The sequence below is a fragment of the Typopeltis vanoorti genome, chromosome 1 (assembly GCF_054136105.1).
Source record: "Typopeltis vanoorti isolate ZY-2024b chromosome 1, IOZ_Tvanoo_1.0, whole genome shotgun sequence".
NCBI classification, from domain to species: domain Eukaryota; kingdom Metazoa; phylum Arthropoda; class Arachnida; order Uropygi; family Thelyphonidae; genus Typopeltis; species Typopeltis vanoorti.
In genome coordinates this window covers 145,566,857-145,586,768 of record NC_143549.1, presented here as the reverse complement: position 1 = coordinate 145,586,768, position 19,912 = coordinate 145,566,857, and the positions used below count along the sequence as shown (strand labels likewise).

Sequence of the window (19,912 nt, the reverse complement as noted above, 5' to 3'; positions counted from 1 at the left end):
GAAAACCAACATGGAGGAAACAAAGTTTGTTATAGTGTTGTACAACATTGAATTTTCTTTAAAATAACAACACCGATTCCAGCAGCCTTTCTCAGAAATGTAAAAGCTGATGGTGTATCCCCAAAGAGATTAAAATGAAACCATAGACTAAAACAACTGAAGAGAAAACTTATGTGAGGAAGAGTACTTATATATAAATGTATATAACTGTAGAAAGTGCATGAAAAATTTTCTTTAATACTACATATTAAAGAACAACCTAACCTAACCTTTCCATATGTGGTGTTTTATTTAAGTAGAAGTTAATTTTTACTTTTTTTGCAAAGCACATAAATTTCTAATCAATTTATTTCAAAATGATAGGAATAAAGAATAACTCAGAAAATCTTAGATGCAATACAAAGGAGCTTCACATATTTCACCATATAGGCAACTCTTGTTACATTATAACAAAACATGTTAGTTTTGGTACATGGCATTTATCATAAAATACATGCTTGAAGCTTTGGCTAAGACTTTCTAACAGATTGTTATAGTGAATGAATTTACTATAATAATATTTGCTATAGCGAGGGTTAATTGTAATATCAACGTGTACCTAAAAGGGTGCATGGGATAGTTATGATAGAACAAAAGTTTACATAATTTGCAAGATTACTAGCTTCTAATCAACAATTTTCTTCCAAATTAATCTATTATTTGCAGGTCTCTGACAAAATTTCATGCCGGCTGGAGCATCGCCCGGTTAAACAAGGCCCCCATTGTTTTCGCCAGGGAACCAGGGCGAACAGCGAAAAGTCAGCTACTGGAACAAATCTGAAAACAAACCCCAACTCAACATCACCAGAGTTAAAGATCGGTACTATCAACGTTAGAAGCCTGAATGGCAAAGAAATGGAGCTAGCTGAGGAATTAGATAAGTACCAGATCGACATAATAGGGGTGACTGAAACAAAAAAGACCAAAACTGGTGAGATCTTTCTGAGCAATAAATACAAAATGTTATATTCAGGCAATGACAATCAAGGAAAAGGAGTAGCCATAGTATTCAACACAAAATACGAGGCTAATCTTCTTGAATGGCAGTCAGTCTCAAGTAGAGTAATGTGGGCAAATAAGAGAATGGGGAACAGGACAATGAGACTTATTTGTGCCTATGGTCCCACAGAAGGTTCTACTAAGGTAGAAGTGGAGGAATTTTTTGACGCTTTAGAAAAAGCAACTGACACAATGAAAAAGGAAAAGTTGGTCCTTGTTGGGGATCTAAATAGCAGAGTAGGATATGATTGTGAGACATACAAAAATATTTTGGGAAAATTTGGAGAAAAGAGCAAAGCTAATAATAATGGCAAATATCTGTTGGATTTCTGCTCAGGACATGGACTGGTTATTACTAACACCATGTTCCAACATAAAAATGTGCACAAATTCACATGGAGAGAAGAGGCTAGGAATAAGAAAAGTCTCATTGACTATGTTATTGTTGATAGTGATGTTTTCTCCCTGGTGCAGGACACCAGAGTGTACAGGGGATTTCAAATTGGAAACGATCACTATTTAGTCTTGAGCAGGATAAAATTGTATTTCATATTGAAAATAATAACATGTAAGAAAATTTTAAAGCGAATAAAAGTTGAGCAGCTCTCAGATGTGAACTGTAGACTAAAATACACAAAGATTATTGAAAAGAAAATGAAAGAGTTTGAGAACAGGAATCAAACCTTGAAGATTCAGTGACAAACTCTGAAGAAAACATTGATTGATTCTGCCAGAGAGGCATGTGGTGAGGTTGTGTGCAAGGATAAAAAAATCAGAACTCCCTGGTGGACACAGGAAGTTAAAAAGGCAGTGAAGGAAAAGAAGAAAGCATATCAAAAGTTCCTGGCAAATAAGTCAGCTTTTACTCTTACAGAATACAGAGACAAATGTAAGAAAGCTAAACAGTGTGTAAAACTAGCTAAACAAAAGTCATGGGAGGACTTTGGCAAGAATATAGAAAATAAATATCAAGAAGGTGGCAAAATATTCTGGAGATTGTTGAAGAAGCTTAGGAATGGAGGAAAGATTGCTGTAAAAGGAGTTAGAGATGATAAAGGTGACATGAATACGGTAGAAAAAGATATCCTTGAAGTATGGAGTAATTACTTTGAAAATCTGCTAAATGAAACAAGCAGTGATGACAGCACAGTGATAAAAAACACTGACCAGGCATGCAGTCAGAAATACATATACATACTTGAAGTAGAAAAAGCCATCAAAGGCTTGAAATGTGGAAAGGCAGCAGGAGTAGATGATATTCGACCAGAAATGCTGAAGTATGGTGGTATAAGAGTCTTACAGTGGCTGCACTGCATAGTTCAGAAAGCCTGGACAGAGGGACGAATTCCCGATGATTGGAGTAGAGCTCTCATAGTACCCATATATAAAAAGGGAAATAAAACTGAATGTGAGAATTACAGAGGTATTTCCCTACTGAGTGTTCCTGGCAAGATCTATGCAAGTATACTTGAGAAACGGTTGAGAAGAATTGTGGAAGAAAAGCTTGGTGAAGAACAAGCTGGATTCAGGCCAAATAGCGGCTGTCATGATCAGATCTTCACTTTACGACAAATAGTCGAGAAAGCATGGGAATATAACAAAGATCTGTATTTAAGTTTTGTCGATTTGGAAAAGGCATATGACAAGGTGCCAAGAGAGAAGCTATTCAATACGCTGCAGTTATATGGTGTCAATGGGGCATTATATCAAGCAATACTTAGTCTTTATTTGAGTTGTAAGTCAGCAGTTAGAATTGAAGGAAGTACAGGAAGATGGTTTAATGTTAAATCTGGTGAGAGACAAGGATGTACATTATTCCCTCTGTTATTCATTATCTATATGGATCACATTATGAAAGAAAGTGGTATTAAACCTGATATCAAAATTGGAAATGTTAATGTCAGCTCTTTGCTTTATGCGGATGATGTTATACTTCTAAATAAATCCGCTACAAGTCTGCAAGATTCTCTGACTAAATTCAATTGCTGTTGTAATAGATATGGTATGAAGGTCAGCAATAAAAAGACAAAGACAATGAAAATAGGCAGAATCATTGAAAATGTCAACTGTTTTGTGAATGGAGACCCTGTGGAACAAGTAAAACATTTCAGCTACTTAGGCACGATTTTTACTGAAGATGGTAAATTAAATATAGAAATAGACAACAGAATTAGCAAAGCTGGTATGGTGGGAAGTCAATTGAATAAACTCATATGGAATAAGAGAGAAATTAGTCGGAACACTAAATTAGCTGTATACAAGACAGTGTTCAAACCAGTTTTAACTTATGGATCTGAGAGCTGGGTCAGAAGTAAAACACTTGACCAAAGACTAGAGACCGGAGATATGAGAGTCCTGAGAAAGATTAAAGGTGTGAACAGGTGGCATCAATGGCAATATCATATTAAAAATGAAGATATTAGGAAAGAACTTCACATTGTCAGCATACAGGAATGCGTTAGCAGAGCTAATCTCAGGTGGTATGGTCACTTAAATAGAATGGGAGAGGAAAGATTAGCAAACAAGTGTTCTCTGCCAGGTTGGCAGGAAAACGACCCAGAGGAAGACCAAGATATAGGTGGATTGATACGGTACAAAGTGCCTTAGATGATAGAAATATAAGATCTGATAATGTTGGAGTCTTGACAAGTAACAGACTGATTTGGAGGAAAATTGTAGATTGGAAGTTAGTAATGATGTAATTTTTTCATGTATACTGTCATATCCTGTACACCCCTTGAGGGTACATGGCAGGAATTTGATGATGATGATATTATCACATTAACTTACAATCTTCAAATGCACCATTAACCACATCAATCAATCTTGGGCTTACACTATGTGTTTTTCTTACTTCCCTGATTAACCCTTTCCTTGCCCTGCTCCAACCCTTTAAATGACCTCCTCAGATTAACTCTTCACACGTACCTTCATGCTAATTATGTCAAACTCTTACATTTTTAATAAGATCTCACTAATACCATCAGTTTTAATTCTTCTTCTTTTTCTTCAATAATTTTCTTCAGAACTCTCATATTGGTGGCACTCAGACTTCGATTAGCTTTTTTTATTTATTTAATTTCCCTGAAATATGTGAAACACTAAGAAATCATCTGAACCTGAACCGATCAGAATGTATACCAACATCCAAGTTTTGAGAAGTGACCATTATTAATTGTTCATAAGTTTTTTAATTAATAATTATTTTAAATATTTTTTTTATCTTCACAACTTACAAATGTTCCTTTGAACTCTAATAGTGTAATATCACATACTTCAGCTGCAACCAAGACAGAAACTAATATACGTATGATTTATGACTCATTATTTTGATTCATCTTTTGAATGTAATTAACAGTCTATGACAATGTCCATGTAGTGTTGAATGAAATTTATTGAAGATTTTGAAAAAATTCTATATCATTTTTATTACATGTGCAAGCCATGAAAGTTACTTTAATATGTCTAGTGCACATGTTCCATTAAAGCTATTATTAGATTTTTGCTTCCAACTCAACTTTCAGAATCATAAGTTAAAATTAGTTTGAATATTGTCTTGCATACTTTTAGTTTAGTGTTTTGGCTGATTTTTCTTAATATTGCACATAATTTATTCAACTGGTTGCTGCCATGCCAACTTTACATACTCTACCATATATATTTGCATATTTAATTTGCCATCTTAACCCGCCATTAGTAAGGTGGGGTGTCACAGACCCCAAAGATTTTAAATTGATTATAACTTTTTAACAATGTGTGGCAGTGAGTCATGCCTCAGTATAGCTTTCTCTTCCATAACCCACTACTCGACGCCATAGATGACAGGCTATTGCGTGCAAGCAAGTTTAGTGTGCAGAGATGTAAAGTGTGCTGAGATACCCACCCCACCTTACTAACACCGGGTTAACTGAAAATTGTGCCTGAATAAATAAAATGTTTTACTTGTTATATAGTTTTTTTTTTCTTCTAATGATGTGGTTATTTTTTATGGTTCTGTTTATTTTCATAGTTTGGTATGAAAATCTGCAATAAAGAAAAGGCAAATAAGGATCTTGAAGAGTGGATTTATTTAGAAATATAACATCGATCTGTATGAAGTAACAAGCTGAGTTGAATATCTTTATTTTGATAATAACTTTAATGTCACTTTTCTTTATAATGTAATCCACACATGTGAAGAATATTAGTGAGGAATACTGTGAAGCCAAAATCTCCCTAGACATCCTTCATTACTAACAGCTAATTCTTACTTTAAGTGCAGGCTTTTGTATATTGTCCTATTAGCATAATATAAGCGTAGTGTTCTGGCAAGTTGCTCTTGATATTTTCACATGCCTTTTTCAAATCTACAAAACTTAATGCAGATCTTAGTTATATTCCTATAATTTATTTCTGGAATTTTTAAATTGTGAATCTCAACCATGAAAAGCTGTACACCTTTACACCAATGATACTAATGTACATTAGTATCATGGATGGGATAAGGATTAGATAATCAAGAAACTGTTCTATCAACCAAATATGGAACATTCTCAAGCAACTTTCAAACTTTAATAAACAGAGTAGTGGTCTAACATATGGTGATGAAAATCACTGAACAGCTAAAAACAAACGGTTGCAGTGGAATTCAAACCTGCAACCTGTTGGAGAGTAGGTATGCTATCTACTTAGCCAACCTAGAAGCAGCTTGATTGGTTAAGTAGATAGAATCTTAACTTAGTTATGGCTAATAATTTAAGTAAAGTCTACAAAAGTCTACCTTGTCTTAAAGTAAAAATCTGATCTTGACAAAACTTATTTGACTTGAACACAGCAGCTTTTCTTCTCTTCTGCAATTTTATGCCTATGTATGCTTGCCTAAATCTTAACTGGAACACTCACTAGCAAAACTCCTCTGCAATTCTCACAATCAGCTTTATTTCTTTTGTACAGATGAGTGTTATAAAAGTTCTACTCCAATCACCCGAAATATAGCCTTCTGAATTATGCAGTAAAGCTCCTAAAATTTTTATACGCTAGCATCCAAAAGCTATGGACGAAGTACATTTTTACCTGTATATGAAAAAATGTTCACAACTGCAACTAAATTGAGACAAATTTATTGTCAGCATATTAATAAATTATATTGCACAAAAATGTGTTATAAATGTTGTACAAATTAAATTGTAATATGTTTTTGGCAAAAGTTGCAAATTTCCTAAGAACGTAGTTAAGGAATAAATATACATGCTTACAGAAAACTATGCCGAGAGACATTTCAGTATGCAATATGTCCACCCTGAATTGTGATACAGCTCTCACAATATCGTACCATGCTTAACACCAAGTAATTTGGGAGTTCTTGAGGCAAACCTCACTCCTCCTTCAGAGCAAGGATAAGGCCTTCTTTAATTTCTGGAGGGGAATTTTGACCAGTAACACATCTCCCTATTGTTCCAAACATGTTCTATTAGGTTAAGTACGTGAGAGGAGCATGCTGGCCAATCGATCCAATTAATATCCTCAGTCCCTCTCCAGAAGTTTCTCCACAGCTCATCTACAATAGAGTGTGACATTATCATACACAAAAATGAATTCTTTTCCTACAGCACTATGGGACAATTGAACACGACATTGAAGAACTTCGTTACAATACTGTTCACCAGTCATAGTCCCTTTTTCTAGTACTTGTAACTTGGTGTATCCATTAAGCATAATGCCTCCCCACACCATGACCCAAGCACCACTGCATCTATCCCTTTCAAGAACATTCTCATGATACCAAGTAGTATCATTTTTACACTAGATCAAGGTCATCTAGAATCAGAGGAAAGACTAAAACAAAATCTAAAAACAGTACATTAGTCCATTGGTGTCTTATACAATTTTTATGGATACAACAACACTAAAAATGTACTCTTTACATTTTCCTACAGCACTATGGGACAATTGAACACGACATTGAAGAACTTCGTTACAATACTGTTCACCAGTCATAGTCCCTTTTTCTAGTACTTGTAACTTGGTGTATCCATTAAGCATAATGCCTCCCCACACCATGACCCAAGCACCACTGCATCTATCCCTTTCAAGAACATTCTCATGATACCAAGTAGTATCATTGTCCATTGGTGTCTTATACAATTTTTATGGATACAACAACACTAAAAATGTACTCTTTGATGAGCTGTGGATAAAGGGACTCAAGACTACAGGCCTTTGGGCATATAAGCCTACTTGTGACACATGTCTTGCCACAGTTTGTCAAGATATCTGTATACTGTACTTGAATGAAGCTGACCAGCCATGGTCATCAATTACATTTTGCTGTTATAACCAAAAATCTGTCTTCGTGCTCCATGGTAGAGTGAGGGCAACCACTTTCCAATAATTCTTCCCTGTGTGAAATCATCTAGATGATGTCTTTGAGACATTACAAGACATCCAAGTTTGCAACTTTATTTCTTCACGAAAGAGCTTCCTTCAAACACAATTCACTTAGCACAGCCTTTTGCCTTTTAACCTGTTGAGTGCTACCAGGATCCCTTTGCATGCGATTCAAAAATTTAAAAGTGTACCAGCATTCTACTCAAAATTGTCAGTTTTACAAACTGCCAAAGCCGATTTGTCTGAATAGGCAGTTGTAATCTTCAGAAATAGTGTTCATCCTTAGGTTTTGGACACCAGTATATGTATTTGAACATTTCTGATCAAACATCTACTCAAGCTATCTTTCCACCTTGATTATTTCTGACAGCTTCTATCTTCAAATGAAATGTACTCACAACTATTCTTGCTGTATATTTTCTACCTGTGTTCTACTGGTACTTATCACATTTAATAGAGTTTTCAAATTAACTACTCCACACATTCAGAATATTCATATCTTCAGTTCTAAATGTCATCTTTAATCTTCTGTAATTCCTTTCATAGTAATTGTTCCTTATTTTCTAGCCTTCTCATGAACTCACAGATCAACTGGTTACTTTTATGATAAAGGTAACCAAATGATCTGGTTACCTTTATGATATTTATCTTCTTTTTCTCAACGTCTGACCATAGGGTTTTTTTTAGCCATTTTCAACCATAATTCAGCTTTTTTGCATTTTTCTCTGTATTCTCTAAGGCAAACTACAGCCTGCTGCCTACCATTGTAAGGCCTGTGAGCTAAAGATGGTTTTCAAATGAATTCTAACAGAATCATGAACTTGCTGTTTCAGTATCCATAGATCAGTGTAGTGCTAATGTGACGGAGCCATGCCAGTTATTTAGGTACTGTCTATGGATGCTTTCACACCATGCATGCAGTTGCAACAGCTATGTTGGTGAATACTGGTACATGCTCGCAGGGCCGGCAGAAGCGGGCATTCAGAACATGCGGGCGCCGCTACGAAGGGAGCGCTGCCACTGGGGCACACACATGCCCGGATCATTACAGGGGTGCTTAGATAGAAATTGCATGCGGGCGGCAAAGACCCTAGCGCCGCCACTGCATGTTCGTTTATATTCAAATTTGGAAGAGGAACCAATCAATTTTGATCAACGTTTTTTTTTTTTTTTTTTTTTTAAATTTCCAGTAGGCACCCATCATATCAGCCTTATCTGATGAGATTTGCAATCAAATTTCATGAATGAGAACACACACTAACTCTGACCCCCCAATTAAGTGTAACTGTGTCTCATAAAAAAGAATTCCACGCTTAGTTTCCCCAAAACCTGTTTGTACACCATTGCACTCTAAATTTTGTTAATAAAAATGTGTACATTTTGTTTTCTATCATACATATAAAAATACATGATATCCTCAATTTTAGTTCTTGGTTCAGAAAGTGTAAAACATTTTTATCTGGCCCTTCTCAGAAAAAGTTTGCCAACTCCTGCACTAAGGGATCAATGATGCCTCATTTGCCAGAAAAGAATGGTGACAGAAAACAGTTCAAAGGAAATGTAATCAGGAGTATATATAACTCAAGATAGAAAAGCTATCAAAAACCCAAAACGTGGAAATGAAGACAGAAATGAAGACAGCTGTTCCAGCTGTCTTCATTTCTGTCTTCATATATTTTACAGTGGCTGAACTGCATGATCTCATAGTATCTACTATTAAAAAATGGAAATATAATTAAATGTTAGAATTAGAGAGGAATACCTCTACTAATGTTCCTGGTAAGATTTATGACAGCTTGAGAAAAAGTTAAGTAAAATTGCAAAAGAGAAATCTGGAGAAGAACAAAGTGGTTTAGACTAAATTAGAGATAAAGATCAGATTTTCACTATAAGACGATTAACTGAGGAATCATGGGAACATAGAGCAAGGATTTCTAAATTTCCTAATTCTGGAAAAGGCATGAGGATGCTAAGAAAAAAGCTGTTCAAAAAGCTACAATTATTTGGTATAAAAGGGATGTATATTGAGAAATACACAGCCATTTAAGTTGAATCAGCAAATCATAACTGAAGAAGACATAGGAAGACAGCATGATGTGAAATCAGGTGTAAGAACAAGGGCACACTATCTGCACTGTTATTTATCATCTAACTTGGATCACATTTTGAAGGAAAGTGGCATTAAACCTGAATGATATCAAAAATTATCAAAATATGACTTTTTTTACTTTAAACACATGATGTGCTTTGAAATATGGTAAAGACTGCAGGATTCCTTAAATAATATGAATATATGATGTAAAAAATAATTTAAAAAAATGAAAATGGAACATGGAAAAATGACAACCACATTCGAAATGAAAAACCTGCAGAATATGTAAAATAATTTTGCTTACCACTGTCCTTTTCCTGCCAGGGTAGCAGAAAAAGTGGGGGAATTTTTCGAATGATTAGAGCAATAAGTCACACAGAGGAAATGGGAAAAAGTGGTCATTGTTGGAGACCTTAATATCAGAATAGGAAATGAATCCCACTAGGCATACAGGAACATTTTGGGAAAATAAAACTAATAACAACAGTATCTGCTGGATTTCTGCTCAGGATAAGGACTAGTCATTACAGACACTATATTCCAACATAAAGTTGTGCACAAGCTCACATCGAGAGAAGACACAAGAAATAAGAAAAGCCTCGTTGACTATGTTATTGCTGATATCTTCATTCTGGTTCCTAGGATACAAGAACGTACAGAGGATTTGAAATTTGAAGTAGCTATCATTTAGTGCTAAGTAGGATAAAAAATGATATCACACTGAAAACAACAGTATGTAAGAAAGTTTTAAAATGAACTGAAGTTGAGCAGCTTTTACAAGTAAACTCTAGACTCAACCATACAAACATTATTGAAGAAAAGAAACAGCTTCAAAACAAGAACCAAACCTTGGAGTCTGAATGGCAAACTCTGAAAATAAACATTGATTATAAAAATTAAATCCAACATCATTTCAAAGCTGAATACAGAACCTATAAAAGTTTCGTGTGAAAACTGACCAGAGCTTGTGGGAATACACTTGCCGCCTTACTACAAGTTGCCCTAGCTGAACCTTATATGAGACATGAACGCTGCCAAGCACCAGTATATTTGCCTCCTATTGGTCCATTTTGATAAGATTTCACTGGTCTGACAGCGGTTTCAAACTCATTGGCATTCGTCAGAGACCAGGCAGAAACCTAAGAGAGAAAAAAACTCTCAGTACTAAGGAATTCGAAACATCAGATAGGTGTATTTTCTGTAAGCGAACTCTTGGTCAGTACATAGAGTATTTACTAAAATAAAGAGCCAAAAGGCTTCACTTCAGCGATTCAAAATATATAAATTAAGTGGATATTAAATCCAACATCATTTCAAACCAAATACAGAACCTATAAAAGTTTCATTCGAAAATTCACCAGAGAAAGCTTGCAGGAATACACTCACTGCCATACTACGAGTTTCCCTAGCTGAACCTTATAGGAGACACGAACACTGCCAAGTGCCAGTACAGCAATCCCTCGATTAGTGCACCTAATGCATTCTTTAAAACAAGTATATTAATCAAAAAGGCACTAATCGAATATATACATTGCATAATAACCTGTGGGAAACAGTATAATTTGTTCCTCAAATTTCTTTTTCGAACCTTAATTTTTTTATAAAAGAATTAAGGTATGTCTCAGGGCCTAGTTAAAGGAAAACCATGAAGCTGAAAGACAATAAAACATATTCAGAATATATATTTTATTATTCTACTTAACAAAGAATTGAGCTAACATAGTTTGGCTGGCATTTTGTTTCTTTTTTTCATATAACCGACGGTGTGGCCCTATTGCCTCTTTTACTCTTCTGAATTTTACTGCTTCTCTCTACATCATTGAATCTTTTTTCACACATCCACATTTTTGCTCACTAATTCTTTTACTCATTATTAAAGTTGGGAAAATACTTTAAAATTAAAAAAAAGTAAGGAAAACACACTCATATAACATTGCAATGGAGGCTCGAGATACAACCATCAAAGCACTATGTAATTATAGTACGCCCACACTTTTTGTACAGCTTCGCTTGTCTGGTGCCAAGAATAGTCGATTCATGCTGAAGGGGAGAAAGAAATGAAGGATGTACGAATCGGTCGCCAACACACGAAATCACGTGCTTTATAGATAAAATTTCCCAACTGTTATACAAGCAAAATAGTTACCACTTTAAAAACTACAATGATCATAAAAGAGAAGTTAAGTTTCCGACATGCAACAATAAACAACTCATCACAGAAGATTGATTACCCTATTATCGGAATGGATTCTCCTTTTTGTGACATGCGCAGAAGCGTTGAAGGGTCTCGAATCTGTGGGCGTACTATAGCAGACGACATAAATATTGACGGTAAATTTTGGAACATAGTATACAGTGTACATGGAAGTAGTGTAGTAGGCCATTAAAAATAATTTTGTAAAATGTTTTAAATAGGTAACTAAATTATTTTATTTTAGTGAGTGATTTTTTAAAATAGTTAGCCATAAAAATGTATAGACAGAAAACTTTTAAAATCTGTAACATTTATTTTTAAGATGTATATAGGTGCACTAATCGAGGGATTACTGTATATTCACCTCCTATTGGTCCACTTTGATAAGGTTTCACTGGTCTGACAGCTGTTTCAAACTCATTGGTATTCGTCAGAGACCAGGCAGAAACCTAAGAGAGAAAAAACTCTCAGTACTAAGGAACTCAAAGTGTCGGAGAGGTGTATTTTCTGTAAGCGAACTCTTGGTCAGTGCATAGAATACTTACTAAAATAAAGAGCCAAAAGGCTTCACTTCAGCGATTCAAAATTATATAAATTAAGTGGATATTAAATCCAACATCATTTCAAAGCCAAATACAGAAACTATAAAAGTTTTGTGCGAAAATTGACCAGAGAGTTTGCGGAACCTGGTCTCTGATGAAAACCAATGAGTTTGAAACAGCTGTCAGACCAGCGAAACCTTATCAAAATGGACCAATAGGAGTTGAATATACAGGCGCTTGGCAGCGTTCAATATAGAACCTACAGAACAAGTAAAACATTTCAGCTATTTATTCAGTTTTGGTACAGAGGCCGATTTACGTATGGAAACATACAAAAGAATAAGCAAAGCTGGTATGATGATAATGATCATCATCAAACAGGTTCATGGTGCAAGGTATACAAAGGATTTGAAACAGGAAGTGATCACTTTCTAGCTTTGAGCAGGATGAAAATTACGATTGAATTAAAAAAAAAAAAAATAGTTACAAGTTTTATAATAAATGAGCAGGAGAAAATTTCAATAATTTTCGTCATTCACAGGAAATGAGACTTAAACTGAAATTTTTTCTTTGAAAAAAATTTCAGCTTAAGTCTCGTTTCCTGTGATGAAGTCCTTTATTATGCTTTTTTTTCTGCTTAGGGCAAGGAAAAAAAAGCATAAAAAACTATGTTTATATGCTTTTTCCTCTTGAAAGCAGGTAGGCTAATCCACAAATGCATATGTCAACAAACAGGTGAAAAACATTTTTGTGTCAAAGAAAAATTGAACCAAACCAGTGGGGGAGGGGATTGGTTTCAACGTTTCTTTTCCATACACTTATGTAGTAGAAATTCATTATCTAGATAGGCATGAACTTGTACAGTAAACATTAAAATAGTAACAAGTGATCATCCAGTTCTTGTAATGCATTTCTTGCAATATAATAGTCCATATCTATAGTAACTTATTATTAAAATGCAACCATTTTAAACTATTCTTCTATCTTACCTTCAAGTTCTTGTTTTGTAACCTCATCAACTGCTTGTAGAACCCTAAAAAATTTAATAAAATAAATTTGGCCTGTTCCTGCTCTTACTTAACAATGTTGATAAATAATCTGAAATAAGTGATATACAATTTCATAACCGATGCATAGCCTTTAATTTTACTTTGAATTCTGGTTTGTGGATTACTTCACCTTTCATTAAGGAGATAAAATTCAATTGAATATACACCGAAGTAGAAAAGATGAAGTCTGTTACTATGGGTATCAGTGGAATTCAAACTTGCAACCTGTTGGAAAGTAGGTATGCTATCTACTTAGCCAACCTAGAAGCAGCTCGATTGGTTAAGTGGATAGAATCTTAACTTAGTTAGTTAAGGCTATTAATTTAAATAAAGCATTAAGAAAAGTCTAAAAAAGTCTACCTTGTCTTAAAGTAAAAATTTGGTCTTGACAAAACTTATTTGACTGAACTCAGCAGCTTTTCTTCTCCAAGTTTTTGCCTATGTATGCTTGCCTAAATCTTACCTGGAACACTCACTAGCAAAATTCCTCTGACAACAAGAAAGCAACAGACAATCCAGATACTGTATCCAGAAGAACAGCCAATTACGAACCAACAATACGAGGAGCAGCCAAATACCAACGGACTACGGCCAAGTTATTAACAAATGTAACTACAACATTAACATACGAGAACTCGCACTCTGAAAAAGGCCTAAACTACACCATTGCATCAAGGTCAGTTAACTAATTAGATTTCATTTATCACATCAAAAGAGGTCTAAGATCCCTCCCCTCCAATTTAGCAGACAAAATACAAATGGAAACATCATACATATTAAACTCTAATAAACAAGTTACAACCCAACCAAAGTAAAAAAATTGGGCATTAAATTCTTAAAAAATAACAAAGGCATCGTAATTACAAAAGCAGATAAAGGTAATGCTAGCGTTGTCCTCAATCGGACAACATGCCTAGAAAAAATGAACCATTTGGTATCCAACCACAACACGTACCACAACATAAATGGTGAATTATAAACCTACAAACCACATCAAAAAGAAAACAACAGAATTATTCAAATCAGTGACCACGTGGTCAGAAGAAACAACAACCAAAAAACTAATACTGCATTATGCCCATGCTCCCATAATTTATGGCCTGCCAAAAATACACAAAACAAACACACCACTAAAACCAATAGTTGAAGGGATCGACAGCCCTAATTCGATGCCAAGAAATTAGCATCCAGGCTCAAAGAGTTGGTAGGTCATTCCCCTCGTACATAAAAAAAAAACCCAACACTTCATAAACAAGATTAGAAACATCACACACAACGATGAAGATTTATTAGTCAGCCTTGACATAACTGCCCTTTTCCCTAATGTCCCTATCAATGATACTATTATTCTCTTACAGAACATATTTCCATTCAACATCATGGCCCTTTTTGTCCACATACTCTGCTCCAGGTATTTCGTGTGGCAAAATAATTTTTACCTACAAAAAGAAGGTACAGCCATGGGCTTACCACTTTTCATCCAATAGCTAACTTTTACATGGAAGACTTCAAGCAATGAGCTCTAGATTCGACCAGCCTAAAGCCCAGTCTGGCTCAGATATGTTGATGATATTTTCGCCATTTAGCCCCATGGCTGCAAAACATTAAATACATGGGCTCACCACTTCATCCCCAATAGCTAACTTTTACATGGAAGACTTTGGGCAACGAACTTTAGATTCGACCAGCCCAAAGTCTGGCTCAGATATATTGATGATATTTTCACCATTTAGCCCCATGGCCACAAAACACCTAAGCCACCTGAACAATCAACACAAACACATCCAATTCACCAACGACATCGAAAACAACAACTCTCTTCCTTTTCTAGCACTCGTCACATCTTCCCTCAGGCTGTCTCTCCTTCACAGTCTACTGCAAACCTACACACACACACACGGGCCAATACATACATAAAAATTCATGGATGATGGTATATCCAACACAAAAACTAGGAGTCATCAGCACCCTCAAACACAGAGGCCTAACAATTTGCTCTAACGAACAAGCTCTGAATCAGAATTTGAAATCATTAACCAAACATTTGTAAAACATGGCTACAATAAAAAAAACGGTTCACAAGATCCTCCATAAAAATACCACTAAAAACAAAAACGATTACAAGAATGCCATAGCCATATCCTACATTAGAAGCATTTCGGAAAATACAACATTAAGACTACCTTCAAACTCCGATAAAATTAAGAAATTTACTTAGCTCTTCCAAAGATCCTCTTCCATACCTGGCCCACCCATGGATTTACAAAATCCAAGGGTATCTGCAACCTACCTTACATAGGGGAAACAGGACGCACTATCCCAATCAGAAAAGACGAACACAAGCGACACATTAAATACCTCCACCGTGGTAAAGTAGGCCTATCAGACCATGCACTCCAAACATGCCACAGAATCAATTGGAAAGGCACCAAATCCCTACACTGCACCAAAACCTGGTTTGAGAGAAAATTCAAAGAAGCTTGTGATCTGCTAAAACATTATCCAAACCTGAACAAAAATGGACTGATAATTCCAAGAATGTGAAGGACCCATCTGCAACCCTTATAACAACCAGAACAAGCACAGAAGAAAATCTCAATACAAGAGGACTTTCCGTTTTTAATTTATTTGTATTTTTTATTTTATTTCTATTTTTCTCCCCCCTAAAGAGGTCAGGCTAGGTTAAAAGATTAACAAATATCTAGAATCATTTTACCTTTGTATAGTGCAGCTTTGTATAGTACGTATTTTTCCTGATGATGACCTCAATACAGAGATCGAAACGTCAAAATACTTGTATTAAATTGTATACTGTAGATAAGGTAAGGAGAGTTAATCGGGAAGAAGTTAGACAGATGGGTAATATCATTAAGCATAAGCTGCAGAAAAGGGAAATGCTGTGGAGGGTATATAAGGAGAAAAGTGACCAGCAAACTCATAAACAGTACAACGGTTAGGCAAGAAGGGTGACCAGTATGGTAAGAAAGACAAAACAAGAAGAAACTAGCCGAGTAGGCCAAGGGAAATCCCAAAGAGTTCTTTCGCTGCATGGCAAGTAAAAGGAAGAATGATTAGGGAAGAATAACCTTAATGAGTTCTGATGGTCAGGTGACAAAAGCAGATAAAATTGTTGAGTTACTAAGTGACCACTTTGCAAGAGTATATCATACATGTAAGGGTTAATGCTGTGACATATGTGACGGATTCTTTTGTGAGAAAAGAGGTGGATGAACTGGAGGTTCTTGGGATATTACAGAATGTGAATACAGCTATTGGATTAGATGGAATATCAGCTCGCATTCTGAGGGAATGTACAAGGAAACTGACAATGCCTCTGATTAGACTATTTAATTTTAGTCTCAGCTCTGGTAGAGTTCCAAGAGAGCTAATTTCCTTGCATAAGACTGCAGTAGCAGATCATAAATCAATCAGTATCTTAGGAGTGGTGGTAAAAGAAAAATTAGTCAAAAAGAGAATTCAGGAATGGAAGGATAGGAATTTGATGCTCTATGAGGGGCAACATGGCTTTGTGAAGAGATGGTTGTGCCTTAGTAATTTACTAACTTTTTATAATGTAGTGGCAGCTGATTTGGATAAGCTAGATTTTGCAAAACCATTTGACTAAATACCACATGGAACTCTGTTACACAAATTAGAGTGAATGGGATAGATATGACACTTGTTATGTGGGTAATAGGGTGGTGCCTGAACAGATATCAAAAAGTGGTATACAGAGGAGCAGATTCCAGGGAAAAGCTGGTGATCAGTGGTGCTCGGTGCTACGACCACTACTGTTTAATTTATACATTAATAATATATGAAATTACTTGAAAGGAAATATTTAATTGTTTGCTGATGAAGCAAAATTAGGGAGAGTAATCAAGGTGCTATGGAGAGCTTGCAGGATGATTTAAATAGGCTGTCAGTATGGACAAAAGATAATGGTGTCAGTTTAATGTGGAGAAATGTAAAGTTATCTCTGCCTTCATCTCTTTTAGAGGCATATTCCAAAGTTGTTAAATGTGCTGATGAGATTACTTGGCAATTGTGACAGAGACAGTCGTTTCCATTTTGTCTGTGAAAGGGTTCAAGGAGAGGTATGATAGATTGTGTGGATAAATTGGGTCTTCCACAATGAGTCTTTGGACTCCATGGAGGTGCGTGAAAGTATAATAGTAATAATAATAGTTCCCATGTCTTGAACTCTGCTTGATCTCCAACAAGTTAGAAGTGAAATTATCTGATCGATTTCATTGAATAATGAAAATGCTAAATTCTGAAACAAAACAAGGAAATCTATTATTCTAACATTCAATTTTATTTTCCTTTATTTATCGTATGGTTTGTACGCATGGTTTTTCTTTTCTTTTCTTTTATTTATCGTATGGTTTGTACAAACCATACATTCCTGGCTGTTTCAGGAAAAAAAAAACATCTACATTCAGGCAAATACAAATATGAAATTTATGACAAGTATCAGACAGAAGATTAGTCATATTTTAACATTTAGGTTTTTAATCCAGTTGATTGCCTCTGGGGATAGGTCAAAGATATCCTTAAAGTCACCTGGATATGCTGTCAGCTCACATTTCTGTACTATATGGTATATGGTTTGGGTCTCGGCTCCACAGGGACAGTGCAGATTTGGTATCTTACCCCACTTTGAAAGTGAGTCTCCACATACACCATGGCCTGTACGAATCCTGTTAGCCGTCATCCATATATTCCTCGACAGGTCAAATCCAGATGGTTTTTGGAAGATGTTTATGTGATTACAAACTTCAGGTGATACTGCTTAGGACCACAGTGCATCCCACCTATTCACCATACTGTCACTCTGGCTAAGAAGAAGATTATGAGCGTTTTTTATGGTAGGTCTTCTGGATTTTAGTCTATTAGATAACGCATCTGGAATAAATTCATGTATTGGGAGATTTTGGTTATTTAAAATTCTTTTATATTCACGAAGCAAGGCTTCCTGTCATTGCAGTTCCGGAAGAGCAATATGGCTCAAAGTGGAGAGCCATTGTAAGGGTGTACTCCTAATGCAAACTGTTATTAAACACAGAGTGGAGTTAAGTTGAGTATCTAGTTTATTGACACGGTAACTATTGAGCCAGACAGGAGCACCATACTCTGCTGCAATGTAAACTAGACCCATTGCAGTGCACCGCAGAGTTGTGGCACTTGAGCCCCATATAGTACCACAAAGCTTCTGAACTATGTTATTTCTGGTGCGAACTTTAGCAGCGATATTAATCATATGCAGTTTATATGTCAGAGTTCTATCCAGAGTTATTCCCAGATATTTAGGTGTTGGATTAAACAAAATTAATGTTTCATCAGCATATATCTCTGGTTTTTGACTTACAAGTCTATTGTTCAGGTGAAAGCAAGAGCATTCGGTTTTACCAGAATTTGGTGTTAATCTCAATTTTTTATAGAACTGCCATAAAGCCGACAGATCATTTGTCAATATTTCTTCAGTTCTTTTGATAGACTTGTTGCTGATCGCAAAAGCTAGATTATCTGCATAAGCAAACTTCCTGCTGGCTGTTTCAGGAATATCTGTGATGTAAAGGCTAAAAAGCAGTGGTGCGAGCACTGAGTCCTGAGGTAATCCATTCTTAAGCACACTCTCTGTTTACTGATGCTTCCTCTGGTGACTACACTGAAATATCGATCACACAGTAAGTTGTTTAGGAGACAGCCCAATATTTTACATGGGATGACCTTAAGAAATTTATACATGAGTCCCTCCCTCCAAACAGTATCGTAAGCCACTGTTAAGTCAATAAAGACTGCAGTAGTCTTCAGGCATCTTTGAAATCCTGCTTCAATGTAGGTTGTTAAGCTGAGAACTTGATCTGTGCAGCTGCGATCTCTTCTGAACCCCGTTTGTTCTATTGGAACACGTTCCAAAATTTTATCACTGATCCTGTTCAATATTAGTCTCTCCAATAATTTGTAGGTTGCACTTAAAAGGGCTATGGGGCAATAGCTTTCAGTTCTGTCTGCTGGCTTACCTGGTTTTAACACAGCAATGATTTTTGTCCTTTTAAATTCTTTAGGAACGCAGCCACTTTCAAGTATATCGTTAAAGAACTTAGCCAGCCATGATCTTGCGTAAGGTCCACAGTGCGTCAGGAATTCATTATGAATATTGTCAAATCCAGGAGCCTTCCCCATTTTGATGTTTTGAAGCACTGAGAATATTTCCTCAAGGGAAAAAGGCAAAGAGAATTGTTGATTCTTTTGAGTTACAGACTTCATAGCCTTTAGTTTGCATTTTACCTCTTTAGTATGTTCTTTATCTATCGGAGCTCTAGAAAGAGAAACAATATGAGCAGCTATCTGATTCGGATCAACAAGAGGAGATTTCTTTGGTACAGAGGGGCTTGAGCCAAGCTTTTTAAGTAGCGACTAGGCATTTCTACTAGAGTGTTTGAAATCTATGTTTTCAGTTATTTTAATCCACTTTTCCCTACGGGCAGCATTGAAACTATGGAGCAGTTCTTCCCCTATCTCAGGATCCTTACTTTCAAGGAATTCCAGATACAGGGATTCACTTTCATTGGTCCATCCAGGCACGTATTCTTTTCGATAGCCGGAATGCGTATTTTTGCCACCT

General features: G+C 35.8%; 1 protein-coding gene across 4 annotated transcripts in view; it reads right to left on the bottom strand.

Annotated features, from left to right (window-relative positions):
• The window catches only part of LOC150110513 (glycerol-3-phosphate acyltransferase 1, mitochondrial-like), a 297,539-nt gene that overhangs the window by 176,956 nt on the left and 100,671 nt on the right, over window positions 1-19,912 (bottom strand). For all 4 annotated transcript variants that reach the window (XM_090394365.1, XM_090394374.1, XM_090394356.1 and 1 more), the window contains exon 6: window positions 13,222-13,265. In XM_090394365.1, coding sequence (XP_090250491.1) covers window positions 13,222-13,265 — 44 coding nt within the window. The remainder of the gene's footprint in view (window positions 1-13,221; window positions 13,266-19,912) is intronic.